The sequence below is a fragment of the Oncorhynchus mykiss genome, chromosome 19, assembly GCF_013265735.2.
Source record: "Oncorhynchus mykiss isolate Arlee chromosome 19, USDA_OmykA_1.1, whole genome shotgun sequence".
Classification (NCBI taxonomy): Eukaryota; Metazoa; Chordata; class Actinopteri; order Salmoniformes; family Salmonidae; genus Oncorhynchus; species Oncorhynchus mykiss.
In genome coordinates, this window is record NC_048583.1 from 14667632 (window position 1) to 14690131 (window position 22500).

The 22500-nt window shown below is 47.8% G+C and overlaps 1 protein-coding gene across 10 annotated transcripts in view; it reads left to right on the forward strand.

The window, feature by feature from the left end:
* The window catches only part of LOC110498654 (teneurin-3), a 426574-nt gene that overhangs the window by 243662 nt on the left and 160412 nt on the right, over nucleotides 1–22500 (forward strand). For 9 of the 10 annotated variants that reach the window (XM_036954326.1, XM_036954328.1, XM_036954327.1 and 6 more), the window contains one exon: nucleotides 18383–18607. The exons of the other annotated variant lie outside the window; for it this stretch is intronic. In XM_036954326.1, coding sequence (XP_036810221.1) covers nucleotides 18383–18607 — 225 coding nt within the window. The remainder of the gene's footprint in view (nucleotides 1–18382; nucleotides 18608–22500) is intronic. 10 annotated transcript variants of the gene reach the window in all.

The window sequence follows — 22500 nt, forward strand, 5'->3', positions numbered from 1 at the left end:
GCTTGCTTCTGAAGCTAAGCATGGTTGGTCCTGGTCAGTTCCTGGATGGGAGACCAGATGCTGCTGGAAGTGGTGTTGGAGGGCCAGTAGGAGGCACTCTTTCCTCTGGTCTAAAAAATATCCCAATGCCCCAGGGCAGTGATTGGGGACACTGCCCTGTGTAGAGTGCTGTCTTTTGGATGGGATGTTAAACGGGTGTCCTGACTCTCTGGGGTCATTAAAGATCCCATGGCACTTATCGTAAGAGTAGGGGTGTTAACCCCGGTGTCCTGGCTAAATTCCCAATCTGGCCCTCAAACCATCACTGTCTACTAATAATCCCCAGTTTACAATTGGCTCAATCATCCCCCTCCTCTCCCCTGTAACTATTCCCCAGGTCGTTGCTGCAAATGAGAACGTGTTCTCAGTCAACTTACCTGGTAAAATAACGGATAAATAAAATAAATAATGTTATCCTCAACATGGTGAAGTCATCTCTGAAGTTACACCATCTGTGTGTGTGAGGGGTTGGTGGGGGGATAGTGTGTGTGTTTGATCCATTGAAAGATCTGCCCCCCCCCCCTAACCCTAACCCCCACCCAGATCAGACAGACCATACATATTATTACAAAGGATACGTTTGTTGAAATAACACCAGTGTTTGTGTGTCCTCTCATTGATAAGCATAAGCGTATATTTGACACACATCCATCAGGCAAGATAGCTGTTGTTCTGGAGACAGCTCTGTGGAGTGGTCACTAGCTGGCACATAAAATCAGATTTTAAACCTTACCTTAACCCTAACCACACTGCTAACCCTAATGCCTAACCCTAACCACACTGCTAACCATAATGCCTAACCCTAACCACACTGCTAACCCTAATGCCTAACCCTAACCACACTGCTAACCCTAATGCCTAACCCTAACCACACTGCTAACCCTAATGCCTAACCCTAACCACACTGCTAACCCTAACCACACTGCTAACCCTAATGCCTAACCCTAACCACACTGCTAACCCTAATGCCTAACCCTAATGCCTAACCACACTACTAACCCTAATGCCTAACCCTAACCACACTGCTAACCCTAATGCCTAACCACACTTCTAACCCTAATGCCTAACCCTAACCACACTGCTAACCCTAATGCCTAACCCTAACCACACTGCTAACCCTAATGCCTAACCCTAACCACACTGCTAACCCTAATGCCTAACCCTAACCACACTGCTAACCCTAATGCCTAACCACACTGCTAACCCTAATGCCTAACCCTAACCACACTGCTAACCCTAATGCCTAACCCTAACCACACTGCTAACCCTAATGCCTAACCCTAACCACAATGCTAACCCTAATGCCTAACCCTAACCACACTGCTAACCCTAATGCCTAACCACAATGCTAACCCTAATGCCTAACCCTAACCACACTGCTATCCCTAGTGCCTAACCTTAACCACACTGCTAACCCTAATGCCTTACCACACTGCTAACCCTAATGCCTAACCTTAAACTAAGACCAAAAAGCTCATTTTAGTTTTCATAAATTTTTACAATGTAGCCAATTTTGACTTTGCTGCTGGCCTAAGGGGGAAGTGCTCAGTTCTGCCTCAAGGACAAGACTCATGACAATAAAGGTCAACCTGCGTTCATTAGGTGACACCTACCCGTAGGTTGTTACCCTAGAAGGCCGGATTCTCCACACCACCCTGGGCCTGTGTTTCACTGGGCAAAAGGTTACAGCACAATCAATGTTGATGTTATCAGTTGTTCAGCAGCTCAGAGAGATGTAACATTAGCAGATGATGATTGGCTAATTTCCCCCTTACTCCCGGAGACGTCCTTCTATTGATCAAGCCGATTGGCTCACGGCCGGGTTAACGCAGGTGACGGCGGAAGCTGATCTGTTGCACTTTTTCTCTCTTCCTTTATCCACTGTCTTTTCTTGCTTTCCCTCCCTCGAACGCTCTCCCTTGAATGGTTACCCACCCACACATCTCGTCTCTCCTCTTCCCACGGCACTGCAGCCCTCACACACGTACACACACACTTGGACACACAATTGTACAATCAAACACACACTCACTTGCTGTATACACACGTACAAGAACGTAAACACACACGCTTCTACTGCGGGTGCTGTGGAATTTCCTCAAAAGCGCCCGCATAGAACGTATTGTGTTGGTCTCACACACGCACACACACACACTCTGCGGGCTGCCAAGCATAAATACAGGTGCTAACACGACTGCTACAGTAGTCACATTTGTTTCTGTCATCTTTAGTGTTTCCTGAAATGGACTGATCCCCGTTTACTTCACAGGCATGGGCATTTTGGACATCTTCTCTCTCTTTCTCTCCTTCCTCTCTCTTTCTTGATCTTCCTGAGCGGGTGCCTCAGCAGTTCATTTCACCCTGAAGGGAGGAGGGCTGAGGAGAAGGATGGGGTTGAGAAACAGAGTGAGGGAGAGAGAAAAGACGAGTGAGGGAGAGAGAGAGAAAAGACGAGTGAGGGAGAGAGAGAGAAAAGACGAGTGAGGGAGAGAGAGAGAGAAAAGACGAGTGAGCGAGAGAGAGAGAAAAGACGAGTGAGGGAGAGAGAGAGAAAAGACGAGTGAGGGAGAGAGAGAGAAAAGACGAGTGAGGGAGAGAGAAAAGACGAGTGAGGGAGAGAGAGAGAGAAAAGACGAGTGAGGGAGAGAGAGAGAAAAGACGAGTAAGGGAGAGAGAGAGAAAAGACGAGTGAGGGAGAGAGAGAGAAAAGACGAGTGAGGGAGAGAGAAAAGACGAGTGAGGGAGAGAGAGAGAAAAGACGAGTGAGGGAGATGGAAAGACAAGGAGAAAGTGGAAGGGTTAGTGCAGACGTAGTCCCAACTGTAAAAGATATAAACACACTCCGAGGCTCCACTGTGTGCGTGCATGTACGTAGTGTACTTTGACATGTATCATTATCAGTGTGTGCACTTGGACCCTACAAGCAGATTCTGTATCTATAAATGTGTAGGTCCAACGGCAGTACAGAAGAAGACAGCTAAAGATGAACATCTCACCACAAGCACCACAAACTGTTCGCTACAGCTTCTATGTAAGTATAGCGTCCATATAAGTGAGGTCTTCACAGCTATATTTAGTGTAGCTTCACCGCAGTTGTGTACATAGCTCAGTCTTTTGACTGATTGCAGGGTTAGCCAAAACTGTCTTTACAGCTAGCCATAATGCTAACAGACTATCAACTCTAAGTCAAATGAATGGTCTTTCCAATACATTAACATCTCGCTAGCTTACGCGCACACACACACACACACACAGAGACACGGAACACACACTCGGACACGCACGCAACACACACACGTCCACGCGGCTAGCTAACCCCCCCCCAAACTCATATGTCATCCATGCCTGGTTTAGCAGGACGACACACACTCCCTGTTGGTTGATGAGGACACACTGGAGAGACTATAACCCTGAACAGGGTCGGGTCCCAATGTCCTCATATCACCCCTTGAGCCCCACTGTATCATATTGTTTTATCACAGAGTCACCAGCATGGCCACCTCCGCACTATCAGTAATGTGGCATCTCTTCTGGTGTACATGATTATAGTAGAGTCAGACTGTCATATGTTTTTTAACCTCTTTGCATTCAAAAATGGCCTCTAAATAAATAGCTTATGCCCTGTTGCCCTGATCCTGGTCCACTCTCCTCCCAATCTCTCTTTTCTCTCACTCTCTCCATCTTTCGCTCTCTTCACTCCTCCTATTCCCTGTCCGTCTGGGTGTGAGCTAGGAGGAGTCTGTGTATAGCTGCTTGTCTTCTCTTTGTCCCATCGGAATGTGTGTGTGTGTGTGTGTATATGTGTGCGTGCGTGCGTGTGTCTTTGTCACCCTGCTGAATGGGAACAGAGGGACAGTGCTGTGGGTCTAACGAGGCGTGAAGCGGCCCTTTGCTAGCCGGGTCCCATCACACACACATGCTAATTAGGACCACGAGTGAACTCTACAGAACCCCAATCGAAGAAACACAAACACTCTCTCAGACATACACACACACATGCACAAACACACTCACACACGCGCGCACACACACGCACACACACACTTCCCTGGCCCTGTTTGCATGGCCCTGATGTACTGCGGTCACATGACACTCACACCCCCATGAGACCACACTCGTTATCTCACTGCCCGCTAAATATGAATAAATAACTTTTACTGAAGTGCCTGACCTCTTTCCCCAATCCTTTAGGTCACTGTCTCTCTCTTCTTTCTTGTTCCCTCTTTCACTATCTATCTTTTCCTCTCACTCTTTCTGTGTCCTTCTCTGTCGTATGTGAAGGGCAGATAAAGCGGTAAGCAGATTCTCCAAGAGCAAACAGAATCATACTCTTTCATAGTTAGCATCAGAACAAAGATGGCCGCCATTTCTCTTTGCCACAACTGCCTCTCCTGCCATCCTCTTTCTTCTTCCTTATCTCCTCTATTGCTTGTTTGTAGAACAAATTTGGTCTGTCATCCTATCTGCCTTTCCTCTCTCCCCTTTCTTCTCCTCTCTCCTCCTCTCCCCTCTCCTCTCTCCTCTCACTTCTCTCCAATCTCTCTCCTCTCACTTCTCTCCTCCCCTCTCCCATCTCTCCCCTCTCCTCTCCTATCTCCTCTTCTCTGGTTTTAAAAGGAGGAGGCTGTAGTTGACAGTGTACGGTTGTTTGTGTGTGTGTGTGTGTGTGTGTGTGTGGTGGAGTGAAAGGCGGCAGGTACTGTACTGTGTCCTTCAGGCTAGTTGGTTGTTTAAGAGAGAGACGAGAGAGAGATGGAGAGAGAGAGCGGTCTGAGCAGTGTCAGACAGATGGAGAGAGAGAGAGCGGTCTGAGCAGTGTGAGACAGATGGCGAGAGAGATGGAGAGAGAGAGCGGTCTGAGCAGTGTGAGACAGATGGAGAGAGAGAGCGGTCTGAGCAGTGTGAGACAGATGGAGAGAGAGAGAGCGGTCTGAGCAGTGTGAGACAGATGGAGAGAGAGAGAGCGGTCTGAGCAGTGTGAGACAGATGGAGAGAGATGGAGAGAGAGAGAGCGGTCTGAGCAGTGTGAGACAGATGGAGAGAGATGGAGAGAGAGATGGAGAGAGAGAGAGCGGTCTGAGCAGTGAGACAGATGGAGAGAGAGAGAGCGGTCTGAGCAGTGAGACAGATGGAGAGAGAGAGCGGTCTGAGCAGTGTGAGACAGATGGAGAGAGAGAGAGCGGTCTGAGCAGTGTGAGACAGATGGAGAGAGAGAGAGCGGTCTGAGCAGTGAGACAGATGGATAGAGAGAGAGCGGTCTGAGCAGTGTGAGACAGATGGAGAGAGAGAGAGCGGCCTGAGCAGTGTGAGACAGATGGAGAGAGAGAGAGCGGTCTGAGCAGTGTGAGACAGATGGAGAGAGAGAGAGCGGTCTGAGCAGTGTGAGACAGATGGAGAGAGAGAGAGCGGTCTGAGCAGTGTGAGACAGATGGAGAGAGAGAGAGCGGTCTGAGCAGTGAGACAGATGGATAGAGAGAGAGCGGTCTGAGCAGTGTGAGACAGATGGAGAGAGAGAGAGCGGTCTGAGCAGTGTGAGACAGATGGAGAGAGAGAGAGCGGTCTGAGCAGTGTGAGACAGATAGACAGATAGTGTGAGACAGATAGACCCAACCAAATCATGAGAAAACAAAAAGATAATTACTTAACACATTGGAAAGAATTAACAAAAAAACAGAGCAAACTAGAATGCTATTTGGCCCTACACAGAGAGTACACAGCGGCAGAATACCTGACCACTGTGACTGACCCAAAATTAAGGAAAGCTTTGACTATGTACAGACTCAGTGAGCATAGCCTTGCTATTGAGAAAGGCCGCCGTAGGCAGACATGGCTCTCAAGAGAAGACAGGCTATGTGCTCACTGCCCACAAAATGATGTGGAAACTGAGCTGCACTTCCTAACCTCCTGCCCAATGTATGACCATATTAGAGAGACATATTTCCCTCAGATTACACAGATCCACAAAGAATTCGAAAACAAATCCAATTTTGAAAAACTCCCATATCTACTGGGTGAAATTCCACAGTGTGCATTCACAGCAGCAATATTTGTGACCTGTTGCCATGAGAAAAGGGCAACCAGTGAAGAACACACACCATTGTAAATACAACCCATATTTATGCTTGTGTCCTTTAACCATTTGTACATTGTTAAAACACTGTATATATATATATATAATATGACATTTGTAATGTCTTTACTGTTTTGAAACCTCTGTATGTGTAATGTTTACTGTTAATTTTTGTTGTTTTTCACTTTATATATTCACTTTGTATGTTGTCTACCTCACTTGCTTTGGCAATGTTAACACATGTTTCCCATGCCAATAAAGCCCTTGAATTGAATTGAATTGAATTGAGAGCGGTCTGAGCAGTGTGAGACAGATGGAGAGAGAGAGAGCGGTCTGAGCAGTGTGAGACAGATGGAGAGAGAGATGGAGAGAGAGAGCGGTCTGAGCAGTGTGAGACAGATGGAGAGAGAGAGAGCGGTCTGAGCAGTGTGAGACAGATGGAGAGAGAGAGAGCGGTCTGAGCAGTGTGAGAGAGATGGAGAGAGCGGTCTGAGCAGTGTGAGACAGATGGAGAGAGAGAGAGCGGTCTGAGCAGTGTGAGACAGATGAGAGATGGAGAGAGAGAGAGCGGTCTGAGCAGTGTGAGACAGATGGCGAGAGAGATGGAGAGAGAGAGAGAGCGGTCTGAGCAGTGTGAGACAGATGAGAGAGAGAGATGGAGAGAGAGAGAGCAGTCTGAGCAGTGTGAGACAGATGGAGAGAGAGATGGAGAGAGAGAGAGCGGTCTGAGCAGTGTGAGACAGATGGAGAGAGAGAGAGCGGTCTGAGCAGTGTGAGACAGATGGGAGAGAGAGAGCGGTCTGAGCAGTGTGAGACAGATGGAGAGAGAGATGGAGGTCTGGTGTACAGCCCCTCCAGCTTGTGAAGGCTTCTCCTTCTCTCCCACTCCCTCACCATAATATTGATTTGAATATTTAAAACCTCAACACCCTCAACATTCGCAACCCGTTCGGAACAGATTAACAGTGAGCGCACACACTCACACAGACAAAAACCCTCATTCACACACACTCACACAGACAAAAACTCTCATTCACACACACTCACACAGACAAAAACCCTCATTCACACACACTCACACAGACAAAAACCCTCATTCACACACACTCTCACATACAGAGACAAAACCCTCGTTCACACATAGACACACACATTTGCACCTCCCACACACACACACACACACACACACACACACACACACACACACACACACACACACTCCTCTTCTCCCTCTCCTAGCCTGAAGTCAGCAGGAAAAGGGAGATGTTGATTGGTTTTGACCTGGTGTGAGGAGACACATGCTTCCCTCAGAACCGCGTGAAGAAGCAGACAAAAGTGAAAATCAATGGCTGACAAAGACATGTTGGGCTGATACATGGCTGACTGACTGGCTGGCTGAATGGCTGACTGACTGGCTGGCTGACTGGCTGGCTGACTGGCTGCATGACTGGCTGACTGACTGACTGACTGGCTGGCTGACTGACTGACTGGCTGGCTGACTGACTGACTGACTGGCTGGCTGACTGGCTGGCTGACTGGCTGCATGACTGGCTGAATGGCTGACCTCCTGGCTGACTGACTGAATGGCTGACTGACTGGCTGGCTGGCTGGCTGACTGGCTGACTGGTGTGGAGAGAAGCCTGTAGGGCTACGACACCTTCTCATAATAACCTCTTACACAAACACACTGCATTTTCAACTTGTCTAATATATAAAAGGTACATGCACTAGTGCAATCAACCAAAGGCGATGTGAGACATGCTGATTGGGTTAGCCAGTTAAATGTGAGACATGCTGATTGTGTAGGCCAGTTAAATGTGAGACATGCTGATTGTGTAGGCCAGTTAAATGTGAGACATGCTGATTGGGTTAGCCAGTTAAACGTGAGACATGCTGATTGGGTTAGCCTGTTCAACGTGAGACATGATGATTGGGTTAGCCAGTTAAACGTGAGACATGCTGATTGGGTTAGCCAGATAAACGTGAGACATGCTGATTGGGTTAGCCTGTTCAACGTGAGACATGCTGATTGGGTTAGCCTGTTCAACGTGAGACATGCTGATTGGGTTAGCCTGTTCAACGTGAGACATGCTGATTGCGTTAGTCAGTTAAACGTGAAACATGATGATTGGGTTAGCCAGTTAAACGTGAGACATGCTGATTGGGTTAGCCAGTTAAATGTGAGACATGCTGATTGGGTTAGCCAGTTAAACGTGAGACATGCTGATTGGGTTAGCCAGTTAAACGTGAGACATGCTGATTGTGTAGGCCAGTTAAACATGAGACATGCTGATTGGGTTAGCCAGTTAAACGTGAGACATGCTGATTGTGTAGGCCAGTTAAACGTGAGACATGCTGATTGGGTTAGCCAGTTAAATGTGAGACATGCTGATTGGGTTAGCCAGTTAAACGTGAGACATGCTGATTGGGTTAGCCAGTTAAACGTGAGACATGCTGATTGGGTTAGCCAGTTAAACGTGAGACATGCTGATTGGACTTGCCAGTTAACCCCCCCCCCCCACACACACACACACACAACTCTTCAGATTGTCCAGCTTGCCAGGGAGTAGGCCATATATAGGGTAAGGCAGGAGCTTCATGTCCTGGGAATGTTCTGGGTAGTTTGTAGGGAAGGGTACTACCATATTTTGCCAGTAGAGTTCTACTGTAGAGTTCAGCAGATGGAACACCCCTTGGTACTGCTTTAGAGAGACTCTACTGTGGAAAGAGTATTCCTCCATGGGGCCTTGGTGTGTGTGTGTGTGTGTGTGTGTGTGTGTGTGTGTGTGTGTGTGTGTGTGTGTGTGTGTGTGTGTGTGTGTGTTTCTCTGCAGTGCGGACAGGGACCCACACAGCTGGCTCAGTCACAGCTCTTTTCCTTTCTTCCCCCACTCTCCTTCTCTCATTCCTTTTTTATAAAGTTTGTTTGTTTGCAACACTGGGGAGGGGAGAAAGAGAAAGAGAGGTGGAGAAAGAGAAAGAGAGGTGGAGAGAGAGGGAGAAAGAGAAAGGGAGGGAGAAAGAGATGGAGAGGGAGAAAGAGAGGGAGAGGGAGAAAGAGAGGGAGAGGGAGAAAGAGGGAGAGGGAGAAAGAGAGAGAGAGGGATAGGGAGAAAGTGCGGGAGAAAGAGAAAGAGAGGGAGGGAGAAAGCTAGGGAGAGGGAGGGAGAGAGGGAGAAAGAGAGGGAGAGGGAGGGAGAGAGGGATAGGGAGAAAGAGAGGGAGAGGGAGAAAGAGAGGGAGAGGGAGGGAGAGAGGGAGAAGGGGGGAGAGAGGGATAGGGAGAAAGAGAAAGAGAGGGAGAGGGAGGGAGAGAGGGATAAAGAGAGGGAGAGAGAGAGGGAGGGAGGGAGAAAGAGAGGGAGAGGGAGAAAGAGAAAGAGAGGGAGCGGGAGGGAGAGGGAGAAAGAGAGGGAGAGGGAGAAAGGGAGAGAGAGAGGGAGACAGAGAAAGGGAGGGAGGGAGAAAGAGAGGGAGAGAGGGAGAGGGAGAAAGAGAAAGGGAGGGAGAGAGAAAGAGAGGGAGAGGGAGGGAGAGAGGGAGAAAGAGAGGGAGAAAGAGAAAGGGAGGGAGAAAGAGAAAGAGAGGGAGGGAGAAAGAGAGGGAGCAGGAGGGAGAAAAGGAGAGGGAGAAAGAAAGGGAGAAAGAGAGGGAGAGGGAGAAAGGGAGAGGGAGGGAGAAAGAGAAAGGGAGGGAGGGAGAAAGAGAAAGAGAGGGAGAAAGAGAAAGAGAGGGAGAGGGAGAAAGAGAAAGGGAGGGAGGGAGAAAGAGAGGGAGAGGGAGAAAGAGAGGGAGAGGGAGGGAGAGAGAGAGGGAGAAAGAGAGAGAGAGGGAGAAAGAGAAAGGGAGGGAGGGAGAAAGAGAGGGAGAGGGAGAAAGAGAGGGAGAGGGAGGGAGAGAGAGGGAGAAAGAGAGAGAGAGGGATAGGGAGAAAGTGCGGGAGAAAGAGAGGGAGAGAGAGAAAGAGAGGGAGAGGGGGGGAGGGAGAGAGGGAGGGAGAGGGAGGGAGAGAGGGAGGGAGAGAGAAAGAGAGGGAGAGGGAGAAAGAGAGGGAGGGAGAGAGGGATAGGGAGAAAGAGAAAGGGAGGTGTGAAAGAGAGAGAGAAAGGGAGGGAGAAAGAGAAAACAAGGGAGGGAGAAAGAGAGGGAGAGAGGGAGAGGGAGAAAGAGAGGGAGAGGGAGGGAGAGAGGGATAGGGAGAAAGAGAAAGGGAGGGAGAGGGAGAGGAAGGGAGAGAGGGATAAAGAGAGGGAGAGGGAGAAAGAGAGGGAGGGAGGGAGAAAGAGAGGGAGAGGGAGAAAGAGAAAGAGAGGGAGCGGGAGGGAGAGAGGGAGAGGGAGAAAGAGAGGGAGAAAGGGAGAGAGAGAGGGAGACAGAGAAAGGGAGGGAGGGAGAAAGAGAGGGAGAGAGGGAGAGGGAGAAAGAGAAAGGGAGGGAGAGAGAAAGAGAGGGAGAGGGAGGGAGAGAGGGAGAAAGAGAGGGAGAAAGAGAAAGGGAGGGAGAAAGAGAGGGAGCAGGAGGGAGAAAAGGAGAGGGAGAAAGAAAGGGAGAAAGAGAGGGAGATGGAGAAAGGGAGAGGGAGGGAGAAAGAGAAAGGGAGGGAGGGAGAAAGAGAAAGAGAAAGAGAGGGAGAAAGAGAAGGAGAGGGAGAGGGATAGGGAGAAAGAGAAAGAGAAAGAGAGGGAGAGGGAGAAAGAGAAAGGGAGGGAGGGAGAAAGAGAGGGAGAGGGAGAAAGAGAGGGAGAGGGAGAAAGAGAGGGAGAGGGAGGGAGAGAGAGAGAGGGAGAAAGAGAGAGAGAGGGATAGGGAGAAAGTGCGGGAGAAAGAGAAAGAGAGGGAGAGAGAGAAAGAGAGGGAGAGGGAGGGAGGGAGAGAGGGAGGGAGAGAGAGAGGGAGAGAGAAAGAGAGGGAGAGGGAGAAAGAGAGGGAGGGAGAGAGAGAGAGGGAGAAAGAGAAAGGGAGGGAGAAAGAGAAAGGGAGGGAGAGAGAAAGAGAGGGAGAGGGAGGGAGAGAGGGGGAAAGAGAGGGAGAGGGAGAAAGAGAAAGGGAGGGATAGGGAGGGAGAGAGGGAGAGGGAGAAAGAAAGGGAGAAAGAGAGGGAGAGGGAGAAAGGGAGAGGGAGGGAGAAAGAGAAAGGGAGGGAGTGAGAAAGAGAAAGAGAGGGAGAAAGAGAGGGAGAGGGAGAAAGAGAGGGATAGGGAGAAAGAGAGGGAGAGGAAGGGAGAGAGAGAGGGAGAAAGAGAGAGAGAGGGATGGGGAGAAAGAGCGGGAGAAAGAGAAAGAGAGGGAGAGAGAGAAAGAGAGGGAGAGGGGGGGAGAGAGGGATAGGGAGAAAGAGAAAGGGAGGGAGAAAGAGAGGGAGAGGGAGAAAGCGAGGGAGAGGGAGGGAGAGAGGGATAGGGAGAAAGAGAAAGAGAGGGAGAGGGAGAAAGAGAAAGGGAACGAGGGAGAAAGAGAGGGAGAGAGGGAGAAAGAGAAAGAGAGGGAGAAAGAGAAAGAGAGGGAGAAAGAGAGGGAGAGGGAGAATGAGAAAAGGAGGGAGGGAGAAAGAGAGGGAGAGGGAGGGAGAGAGGGAGAGGGAGGGAGAAAGAGATGTAGAGGGAGGGAGAGAGGGAGAGGGAGGGAGAGAAAGAGATGGAGGGAGAGAGGGAGAGGGAGGGAGAGAGAGAGAAAGAGAGGGAGAAAGAGAGGGAGAGGGAGGGAGAGAGGGATAGGGAGAAAGAGAAAGAGAGGGAGAAAGAGAAAGAGAGGGAGAAATAGAGGGAGAGAGAGAAAGAGAGGGAGAGGGGGGGAGAGAGGGATAGGGAGAAAGAGAAAGGGAGGGAGAAAGAGAGGGAGAGGGAGAAAGCGAGGGAGAGGGAGGGAGAGAGGGATAGGGAGAAAGAGAAAGAGAGGGAGAGGGAGAAAGAGAAAGGGAAGGAGGGAGAAAGAGAGGGAGAGAGGGAGAAAGAGAAAGAGAGGGAGAAAGAGAAAGAGAGGGAGAGGGAGAATGAGAAAAGGAGGGAGGGAGAAAGAGAGGGAGGGAGAGAGGGAGAGGGAGGGAGAAAGAGATGTAGAGGGAGGGAGAGAGGGAGAGGGAGGGAGAGAAAGAGAGGGAGGGAGAGAGGGAGAGGGAGGGAGAGAGAGAGAAAGAGAGGGAGGGAGAGGGAGAAAGAGAGGGAGAAAGAGAGGGAGAAAGAGAGGGAGAAATAGAGGGAGAGAGAGAAAGAGAGGGAGAGAGAGAAAAAGAGGGAGAGAGATAAAGAGAGAGGGGGAGAGATGAGAGAAAGGAACAGAGGGTATAATGTATTCTGTGTGACATTTGGATGTATTTTTTCCTCCTCTACTCATTAATTTATGGAACCTTTATTTAACTAGGTTGTTATGAGGGCCACAATGCAGTGGTTGGTATGAGGGCCACAGAGCAGTCATTGGTATGAGGGCCACAACACAGTGGTTGGTATGAGGGCCACAGAGCAGCGGTTGGTATGAGGGCCACAACGCAGTGGTTTTCATGAGGGCCACAGAGCAGCGGTTGGTATGAGGGACAGAGCAGTGGTTGGTATGAGGGACAGAGCAGTGGTTGGTATGCGGGCCACAGAGCAGCGGTTGGTATGAGGGCCACAGAGCAGTGGTTGGTATGAGGGCCACAGAGCAGTCATTGGTATGAGGGCCACAACACAGTGGTTGGTATGAGGGCCACAGAGCAGCGGTTGGTTTGAGGGCCACAACGCAGTGGTTTTCATGAGGGCCACAGAGCAGCGGTTGGTATGAGGGACAGAGCAGTGGTTGGTATGAGGGCCACAGAGCAGCGGTTGGTGTGAGGGCCACAGAGCAGCGGTTGGTGTGAGGGCCACAGAGCAGCGGTTGGTATGAGGGCCACAGAGCACCGGTTGGTATGAGGGCCACAGAGCAGTGGTTGGTATGAGGGACAGAGCAGTGGTTGGTATGAGGGCCACAGAGCAGCGATTGGTATGAGGGCCACAGAGCAGCGGTTGGTATGAGGGACAGAGCAGTGGTTGGTATGAGGGCCACAGAGCAGCGGTTGGTATGAGGGCAACAGAGCAGCGGTTGGTATGAGGGCCACAGAGCAGCGGTTGGTATGAGGGCCACAGAGCAGCGGTTGGTATGAGGGCCACAGAGCAGCGGTTGGCATGAAGGACAGAGCAGTGGTTGGTATGAGGGACAGAGCAGTGGTTGGTATGAGGGACAGAGCAGTGGTTGGTATGAGGGCCACAGAGCAGCGGTTGGTTTGAAGGCCACAGAGCAGCGGTTGGTGTGAGGGCCACAGAGCAGCGGTTGGTATGAGGGACAGAGCAGTGGTTGGTATGAGGGCCACAGAGCAGCGGTTGGTGTGAGGGCCACAGAGCAGCGGTTGGTATGAGGGCCACAGAGCAGTGGTTGGTATGAGGGCCACAGAGCAGTGGTTGGCATGAGGGCCACAGAGCAGTGGTTGGTATGAGGGACAGAGCAGTGGTTGGTATGAGGGCCATAGATCATGAGAAGAAACTGAGAGAGAGAAGATGCTGAGAGAGAGAAGACGCTGAGAGAGAGAAGATGCTGAGAGAGAGAAGAAGCTGAGAGAGAGAAGAAGCTGAGAGAGAGAAGAAACTGAAAGAGAGAAGAAGCTGAGAAGAAACTGAGAGAAGAAGTTGAGAGAAGGAGGAGGAAGGTAGATTTAATAACAATAGCTTCCCCTTACTAGCAGGCACATCACCAAATAGAATGTTTTAGCCTCTAAATGTAAGCGCTCTCTGTCGTTCTGTCTCTCTTTCTCAAATACACACTCTCTCTCTCCCTCACTCGTCTTTTCTCTAATCTCTCTCCCTCACTCGTCTTTTCTCTCTCTCCCTCACTCATCTTTTGTCTCTCTCTCCCTCACTCGTCACACACACACACACACACACACACACACACACACACACACACAGCCATCTCCTTGGGTCTCTCCACACACATTAATTGCCTCCACTTTTCTTCCTTGACCCATGCTGGCATACACACAGACACACACAGGGTGTCTGTCTCAGCCGAGAGAGAGGCCATGAGGATCCACAGGGTGCGCATCATACCCATCATGCACCTGTGAACCTTCCCAGCATGCCCACGTAGGGCCAAGCACCAATACTGTCAGAAAGAAACACTCCACTGAAGCCTGTAGACACACACACACACACAATACACACAGAGCACACACATACACAGGGACAGAGATTCACTCTTGTTATACAATATACATCTCTATCAGTCGATTACAACCTTTAACATCTCTATCAGTCTTTATCAACCTTTAACATCTCTATTGGTCTTTACCAACCTTTAACATCTCTATCAGTCTTTACCAACCTTTAACATCTGTCAGTCGATTACAACCTTTAACATCTCTATCAGTCTTTATCAACCTTTAACATCTCTATTGGTCTTTACCAACCTTTAACATCTCTATCAGTCTTTACCAACCTTTAACATCTCTATCAGTCTATTACAACCTTTAACATCTCTATCAGTCTTTACCAACCTTTAACATCTCTATCAGTCTATTACAACCTTTAACATCTCTATCAGTCTATTATAACCTTTAACATCTCTATCAGTCTATTACAACCTTTAACATCTCTGTCAGTCTATTACAACCTTTAACATCTCTATCAGTCTATTACAACCTTTAACATCTCTATCGCTCTATTACAAACTTTAACATCTCTGTTAGTCTATTACAACCTTTAACATCTCTATCAGTCTATTACAACCTTTAACATCTCTATCAGTCTATTACAACCTTTAACATCTCTATCAGTCTATTACAACCTTTAACATCTCTATCAGTCTCTCTCAATTTTCTCTCTATCATACGAAATCTGTTTGTCAATCTTATCCATACATTCGTCTATATGCTATCTATTCTCTCTCTCTCTCTCTCTCTCTCTCTCTCTCTCTCTCTCTCTCTCTCTCTCTCTCCCCCTCCCTCCCTTCCTCCCTCCAACTCTCTGCGGCCTTGTCTGTACTTTCCTCTTAATTAAGAGTGATTGTTCAAGAGCATCAAGAGAGACATTGACCACAGGCGATACACACACACACACACACGCTCAGCTTCCTCTCACAATTGACTGTCCTCATTATTAAAGTGGTTGGTGTAATATGGGAGAAGAGGGTACATACCACCTAAGGCAAGGTACCAGCTACAGTTTTTAATGCCTACTTTTGTAAAATAAAATGTCACACACACATGCAGGCATGTACACACACTCACACGCCACCCCGTCACACACTCTCTGACACACACACGTATCCAGGACCCAGTGGTGTGAGGCAGGTTAATATCTCCCTAATTTGTTACAGGGCTAATACAGGGCTGAGCAATATAGAACAGAGATAGAGCTGATACAGGGCTGAGCAGTATAAAACAGAGATAGAACTGATACAGGACTAAGCAGTATGGAACAGAGATAGAACTGATACAGGACTAAGCAGTATGGAACAGAGATAGAACTGATACAGGACTAAGCAGTATGAAACAGAGATAGAACTGATACAGGACTGAGCAGTATAGAACAGAGATAGAACTGATACAGGACTAAGCAGTATGGAACAGAGATAGAACTGATACAGGACTGAGCAGTATAGAACAGAGATAGAACTGATACAGGACTAAGCAGTATAGAACCGAGATAGAACTGTTACAGGACTAAGCAGTATAGAACAGAGATAGAACTGATACAGGACTAAGCAGTATGGAACAGAGATAGAACTGATACAGGACTAAGCAGTATGGAACAGAGATAGAACTGATACAGGACTAAGCAGTATGGAACAGAGATAGGACTGATACAGGGCTGAGCAGTATAGAACAGAGATAGAACTGTTACAGGACTAAGCAGTATAGAACAGAGATAGAACTGATACAGGACTAAGCAGTATGGAACAGAGATAGGACTGATACAGGGCTGAGCAGTATAGAACAGAGATAGAACTGATACAGGACTAAGCAGTATGGAACATAGATAGGACTGATACAGGACTAAGCAGTATGGAACAGAGATAGAACTGATACAGGACTAAGCAGTATGGAACAGAGATAGAACTGATACAGGACTGAGCAGTATGGAACAGAGATAGAACTGATACAGGACTGAGCAGTATGGAACAGAGATAGAACTGATACAGGACTAAGCTGTATAGAACAGAGATAGAACTGATACAGGACTGAGCAGTATGGAGCAGAGATAGAACTGATACAGGACTAAGCTGTATGGAACAGAGATAGAACTGATACAGGACTAAGCAGTATAGAACAGAGAACTGAGAACTGAGAACTGGCTAGAGTCCCACACGACTTCTCTGCCTCTAATTGTGTTTCTCCCATCAGCTGTATGTAACACAGTAGCCCTCCACCAATCAATCACATTCATCTGTAAAGCCCTTTTGAGATCAGCAGTTGTCACTAAGTGCTAATACAGATACCCAGCCTAACACCCCAGAGAGCAAGCAATGCACTGTGGCCCCTGTCAAATAAAGGCAGAACGAAACGTCAGATTCATTCAAAGGAGTACGCCTGTTTTTTTCCCCTCCGTCTGTCGGGCATGATGGGAACAGGAGCAAGAGAAATAATCACATGACTTCAGGGACACTTAACAGTATGGACTACACAGTGAGAACTCTGTGTAGTCCATACATAAAGTAGGGCTTTGTGTGTGTGTGTGCGTGCGTGCGTTGCGTGCGCACACATACAAAGAATGAATGTATAACCTATTTGATCTGTTCTGACTTTCTGCCATAGATGTACTGTATGTATATGTGTGTGTATATCTAGCTGCTATAAGATGGATGGATGGAGGGTGTAATTGCTGTAAAAAGACAGAAAGATATGAGATACGTATAGCTGTGGGTTCAGTGAATGGGGATCGCTAAATCCTTGATGGAACCATCTGTCACAACTAAGTGAGCTGTTATGTATTTACTGACACACACACACACACACACACACACACACACACACACACACTTCCCCATCGCCGCCTGTTATCCTGCCTGAAGGGTATATAGCCTGTTATCCATGTCTTGATGACTCTTTGAGAATACAGCTGATGTGGATATGGCCCAGCGCTGCCATCAAGTAGACAGCCGTGAAAGTCCCACTGTACTTATGAGGCGACTATCTCGGTTTTTCAATCTTGTAAGTGGAAAAAGCCCACCGGCAAGAGGCCCGGTAGCGTAGATGTGAAACACGGTAATACATTTCCATGTGAGACGGTTGTATAATGTAGTATGTCTTCATCATTCTGGTCTAGTTGTCTGGAGCTGCCGTAAGATAAAGCCCAGAAGGCCGTCAGCGTTTTGATTAAAGGATCCCGTCTCTGTCTTTCTGGCGACTCAGTCATTTCTTCAGATGCCTGCTTCTCCCTCCTCCCGGGAAAAATCGGAAATTGTCCTCCCCATTTCAGACGGTCTCCCCACAACAATCGCTGCAGGAAATTTGTTTTTAGGGGCGAGATACAGAAGAGGGGTGGGTGCTTTTTCCTGTGTGATCTGCTAATAACAGCCTTAGAGACGTGACCGTGGTCCTGGTCTAAAGTAGTTCACTATAAATGACACTAGAATGCCATTTGGGGCGCACTCCAGGAGTGTTGTTGCAGTGTTGTTGTCTCTGTAGTGGTGTTGTCTCTGCAGTGTTGTTGTCTCTGCAGTGTTGTTGTCTCTGCAGTGTTGTTGTCTCTGCATTGTGCAGCCATTGCTACTCTGTATCTGTGATGAAGGTATTGTGTGTGGAGAGTCAGAGAAAAATAACATGCAATCATTACCTTTCAAACCAATATGCAGTGTGTGTGTGTGTGTGTGCGTGTGTGTGTGTGCGTGCGTGTGTGTGAACTCGAGACCCACTTAACACGTTCTTGGAATCCAGTTGGCTTTGTATGAATGTGTCAGTGTATTTCTGTATGTGTGTGGTGTCTAGGAAGAGGGTTATTGTGGTCTGAATTTTGCAGGAACTCAAGTTGGAAATGTGTGATAACCATGACTAGCTAGTCAAATGGCCATGGTCTCCAAGTTGTTATGTATGCCAGACATACATAACAATCTAGTGAACACAGACGCAATGATGACACGGTTATTGACTGACAAACCAAGTATTCACCCAGGCAAACCAACTGTCACACTCTATGTCACACTCTACACTTTCTATGTCAGTATGATTTCTACTAGAACCTGTATGTTCTGTTGCCATAGTTTCATTTTGTGTTGTTTGTTTGTTTGTTTGTTAGTCTTATTGTTTATGGGCGGTTTAATTTTTTTCTTTAGGTTCTCCCATGCCATCCTCTCTACCCAGCCCATCAGTTACTGACCATTCACACTCGCAACCACCATCACCCAATCTCCATGACAACCAGAGCTCGTTGCTAAGTAGCGCCAGCGCCCATCCAGCGGTCCATGAGTCGGACGAGGACGAGGAAGAGTACACAGCCACGCTGTACTTACCTGTAACGCAGGTCACAGCTCACAGCCACCACGGCCTCGCCTGTAATGGTAAGGCACAACGTCCCTACAATGTTCCCACAACCTTCTCTCCCTTGACTGCACAACGTTCCCACAACCTTCTCTCTTTAGTATATAATGTCCTCAAAATGTCCTGTAATGGTAAGGCACAACGTCCCTACAATGTTCCCACAACCTTCTCTCCCTTGACTGCACAATGTTCCCACAACCTTCTCTCCCTTGACTGCACCACCTTCCCACAACCTTCTCTCTTTAGCATATAATGTTCTCAAAATGTCATGTAATGGTAAGGCACAACGTCCCTACAATGTTCCCACAACCTTCTCTCCCTTGACTGCACAACGTTCCCACAACCTTCTCTCCCTTTACTGCACCACCTTCCCACAACCTTCTCTCTTTAGTATATAATGTCCTCAAAATGTCCTGTAATGGTAAGGCACAACGTCCCTACAATGTTCCCACAACCTTCTCTCCCTTGACTGCACCACCTTCCCACAACCTTCTCTCTTTAGTATATAATGTTCTCAAAATGTCATGTAATGGTAAGGCACAACGTCCCTACAATGTTCTCACAACATTCTCTATCTGCGCTCTATACCGTTCCCACAATGTGCACAACATCCTCACAATGTTCCCTCTCTTTATTGCACAACATTCCCATAATGTTTCCTCTCTTTACTGCACAAAGTTCCCTCTCTTTACTGAACAACGTTCCCTCTCTTTACTGAACAACGTTCCCTCTCTTTACTGAACAAAGTTCCCTCTCTTTACTGAACAACGTTCCCTCTCTTTACTGCACAACATTCCCATAACGTTCCCTCTCTTTACTGCACAACATTCCCTCAACGTTCCCTCTCTTTACTGCACAACATTCCCATAACGTTCCCTCTCTTTACTGCACAACGTTCCCTCTCTTTACTGCACAACGTTCCCGCTCTTTACTGCACAACATTCCCTCAACATTGCCTCTCTTTACTGCACAACGTTCCCGCTCTTTACTGCACAACATTCCCATAACGTTCCCTCTCTTTACTGCACAACATTCCCTCAACGTTCCCTCTCTTTACTGCACAGCATTCCCATAACGTTCCCTCTCTTTACTGCACAACATTCCCATAACGTTCCCTCTCTTTACTGCACAACATTCCCATAACATTCCCTCTCTTTACTGCACAACATTCCCTCTCTTTACTGCACAACGTTCCCGCTCTTTACTGCACAACATTCCCATAATGTTCCCTCTCTTTACTGCACAACGTTCCCTCTCTTTACTGCACAACATTCCCATAACGTTCCCTCTCTTTACTGCACAACATTCCCTCAACGTTCCCTCTCTTTACTGCACAACGTTCCCTCTCTTTACTGCACAACATTCCCATAACGTTCCCTCTCTTTACTGCACAACATTCCCTCAACGTTCCCTCTCTTTACTGCACAACATTCCCATAACGTTCCCTCTCTTTACTGCACAACGTTCCCTCTCTTTACTGCACAACGTTCCCGCTCTTTACTGAACAACATTCCCTCAACGTTCCCTCTCTTTACTGCACAATGTTCCCGCTCTTTACTGCACAACATTCCCTCAACATTCCCTCTCTTTACTGCACAACATTCCCATAACGTTCCCTCTCTTTACTGCACAACGTTCCCGCTCTTTACTGCACAACATTCCCATAACGTTCCCTCTCTTTACTGCACAACATTCCCTCAACGTTCCCTCTCTTTACTGCACAACATTCCCATAACGTTCCCTCTCTTTACTGCACAACAATCCCTCAACGTTCCCTCTCTTTACTGCACAACATTCCCATAACGTTCCCGCTCTTTACTGCACAACATTCCCATAACGTTCCCGCTCTTTACTGCACAACATTCCCATAACGTTCCCTCTCTTTACTGCCCAACATTCCCTCAACGTTCCCTCTCTTTACTGCACAACATTCCCATAACGTTCCCTCTCTTTACTGCACAACATTCCCATAACATTCCCGCTCTTTACTGCACAACATTCCCATAATGTTCCCTCTCTTTACTGCACAACGTTCCCTCTCTTTACTGCACAACGTTCCCTCTCTTTACTGCACAACATTCCCATAATGTTCCCTCTCTTTACTGCACAACATTCCCTCAACGTTCCCTCTCTTTACTGCACAACATTCCCTCAACGTTCCCTCTCTTTACTGCACAACATTCCCTCAACGTTCCCTCTCTTTACTGCACAACGTTCCCTCTCTTTACTGCACAACATTCCCATAACGTTCCCTCTCTTTACTGCACAACATTCCCATAACGTTCCCTCTCTTTACTGCACAACGTTCCCACTCTTTACTGCACAACATTCCCAAAATGTTCCCTCTCTTTACTGCACAACGTTCCCTCTCTTTACTGCACAACATTCCCATAATGTTCCCTCTCTTTACTGCACAACGTTCCCTCTCTTTACTGCACAATGTTCCCTCTCTTTACTGCACAACATTCCCATAACGTTCCCTCTCTTTACTGCACAACGTTCCCTCAACGTTCCCTCTCTTTACTGCACAACATTCCCTCAACGTTCCCTCTCTTTACTGCACAACATTCCCTCAACGTTCCCTCTCTTTACTGCACAACGTTCCCTCTCTTTACTGCACAACATTCCCATAACGTTCCCTCTCTTTACTGCACAACATTCCCATAACGTTCCCTCTCTTTACTGCACAACGTTCCCACTCTTTACTGCACAACATTCCCAAAATGTTCCCTCTCTTTACTGCACAACGTTCCCTCTCTTTACTGCACAACATTCCCATAATGTTCCCTCTCTTTACTGCACAACGTTCCCTCTCTTTACTGCACAATGTTCCCTCTCTTTACTGCACAACATTCCCATAACGTTCCCTCTCTTTACTGCACAACGTTCCCTCTCTTTACTGCACAACATTCCCATAACGTTTCCTCTCTTTATTGCACAACGTTCCCGCTCTTTACTTCATAACATTCCCATAACGTTCCCTCTCTTTACTGCACAACGTTCCCATAACGTTCCCTCTCTTTACTGCACAACATTCCCTCTCTTTACTATACAACATTCCCATAATGTTCCCTCTCTTTACTGCACAACATTCCCATAACGTTCCCTCTCTTTACTGCACAACATTCCCATAACGTTCCCTCTCTTTACTGCACAACATTCCCATAACGTTCCCTCTCTTTACTGCACAACATTCCCTCTCTTTACTGCACAACATTCCCATAACGTTCCCTCTCTTTACTGCACAACGTTCCCTCTCTTTACTGCACAACGTTCCCGCTCTTTACTGCACAACATTCCCATAACGTTCCCTCTCTTTACTGCACAACGTTCCCTCTCTTTACTGCACAACATTCCCATAACGTTCCCTCTCTTTATTGCACAACGTTCCCGCTCTTTACTTCATAACATTCCCATAACGTTCCCTCTCTTTACTGCACAACGTTCCCATAACGTTCCCTCTCTTTACTGCACAACATTCCCTCTCTTTACTATACAACATTCCCATAATGTTCCCTCTCTTTACTGCACAACATTCCCATAACGTTCCCTCTCTTTACTGCACAACATTCCCATAACGTTCCCTCTCTTTACTGCACAACATTCCCATAACGTTCCCTCTCTTTACTGCACAACGTTCCCTCTCTTTACTGCACAACATTCCCATAACGTTCCCTCTCTTTACTGCACAACGTTCCCTCTCTTTACTGCACAACATTCCCTCAACGTTCCCTCTCTTTACTGTATAATGTTCTTGCAACATCTTGTAATGGTGAGGCACAGCATTGTTGCTACGTTCTCTCTAGTTACTAACACAGCAGTTACTCTCTTTGCTGACAACAGAACGTTTCTCTATTCTCAATGTGTGCTTATGGAAATGCCCGGAACTTCCAGCTGTTTCTAGTTAGTCTGA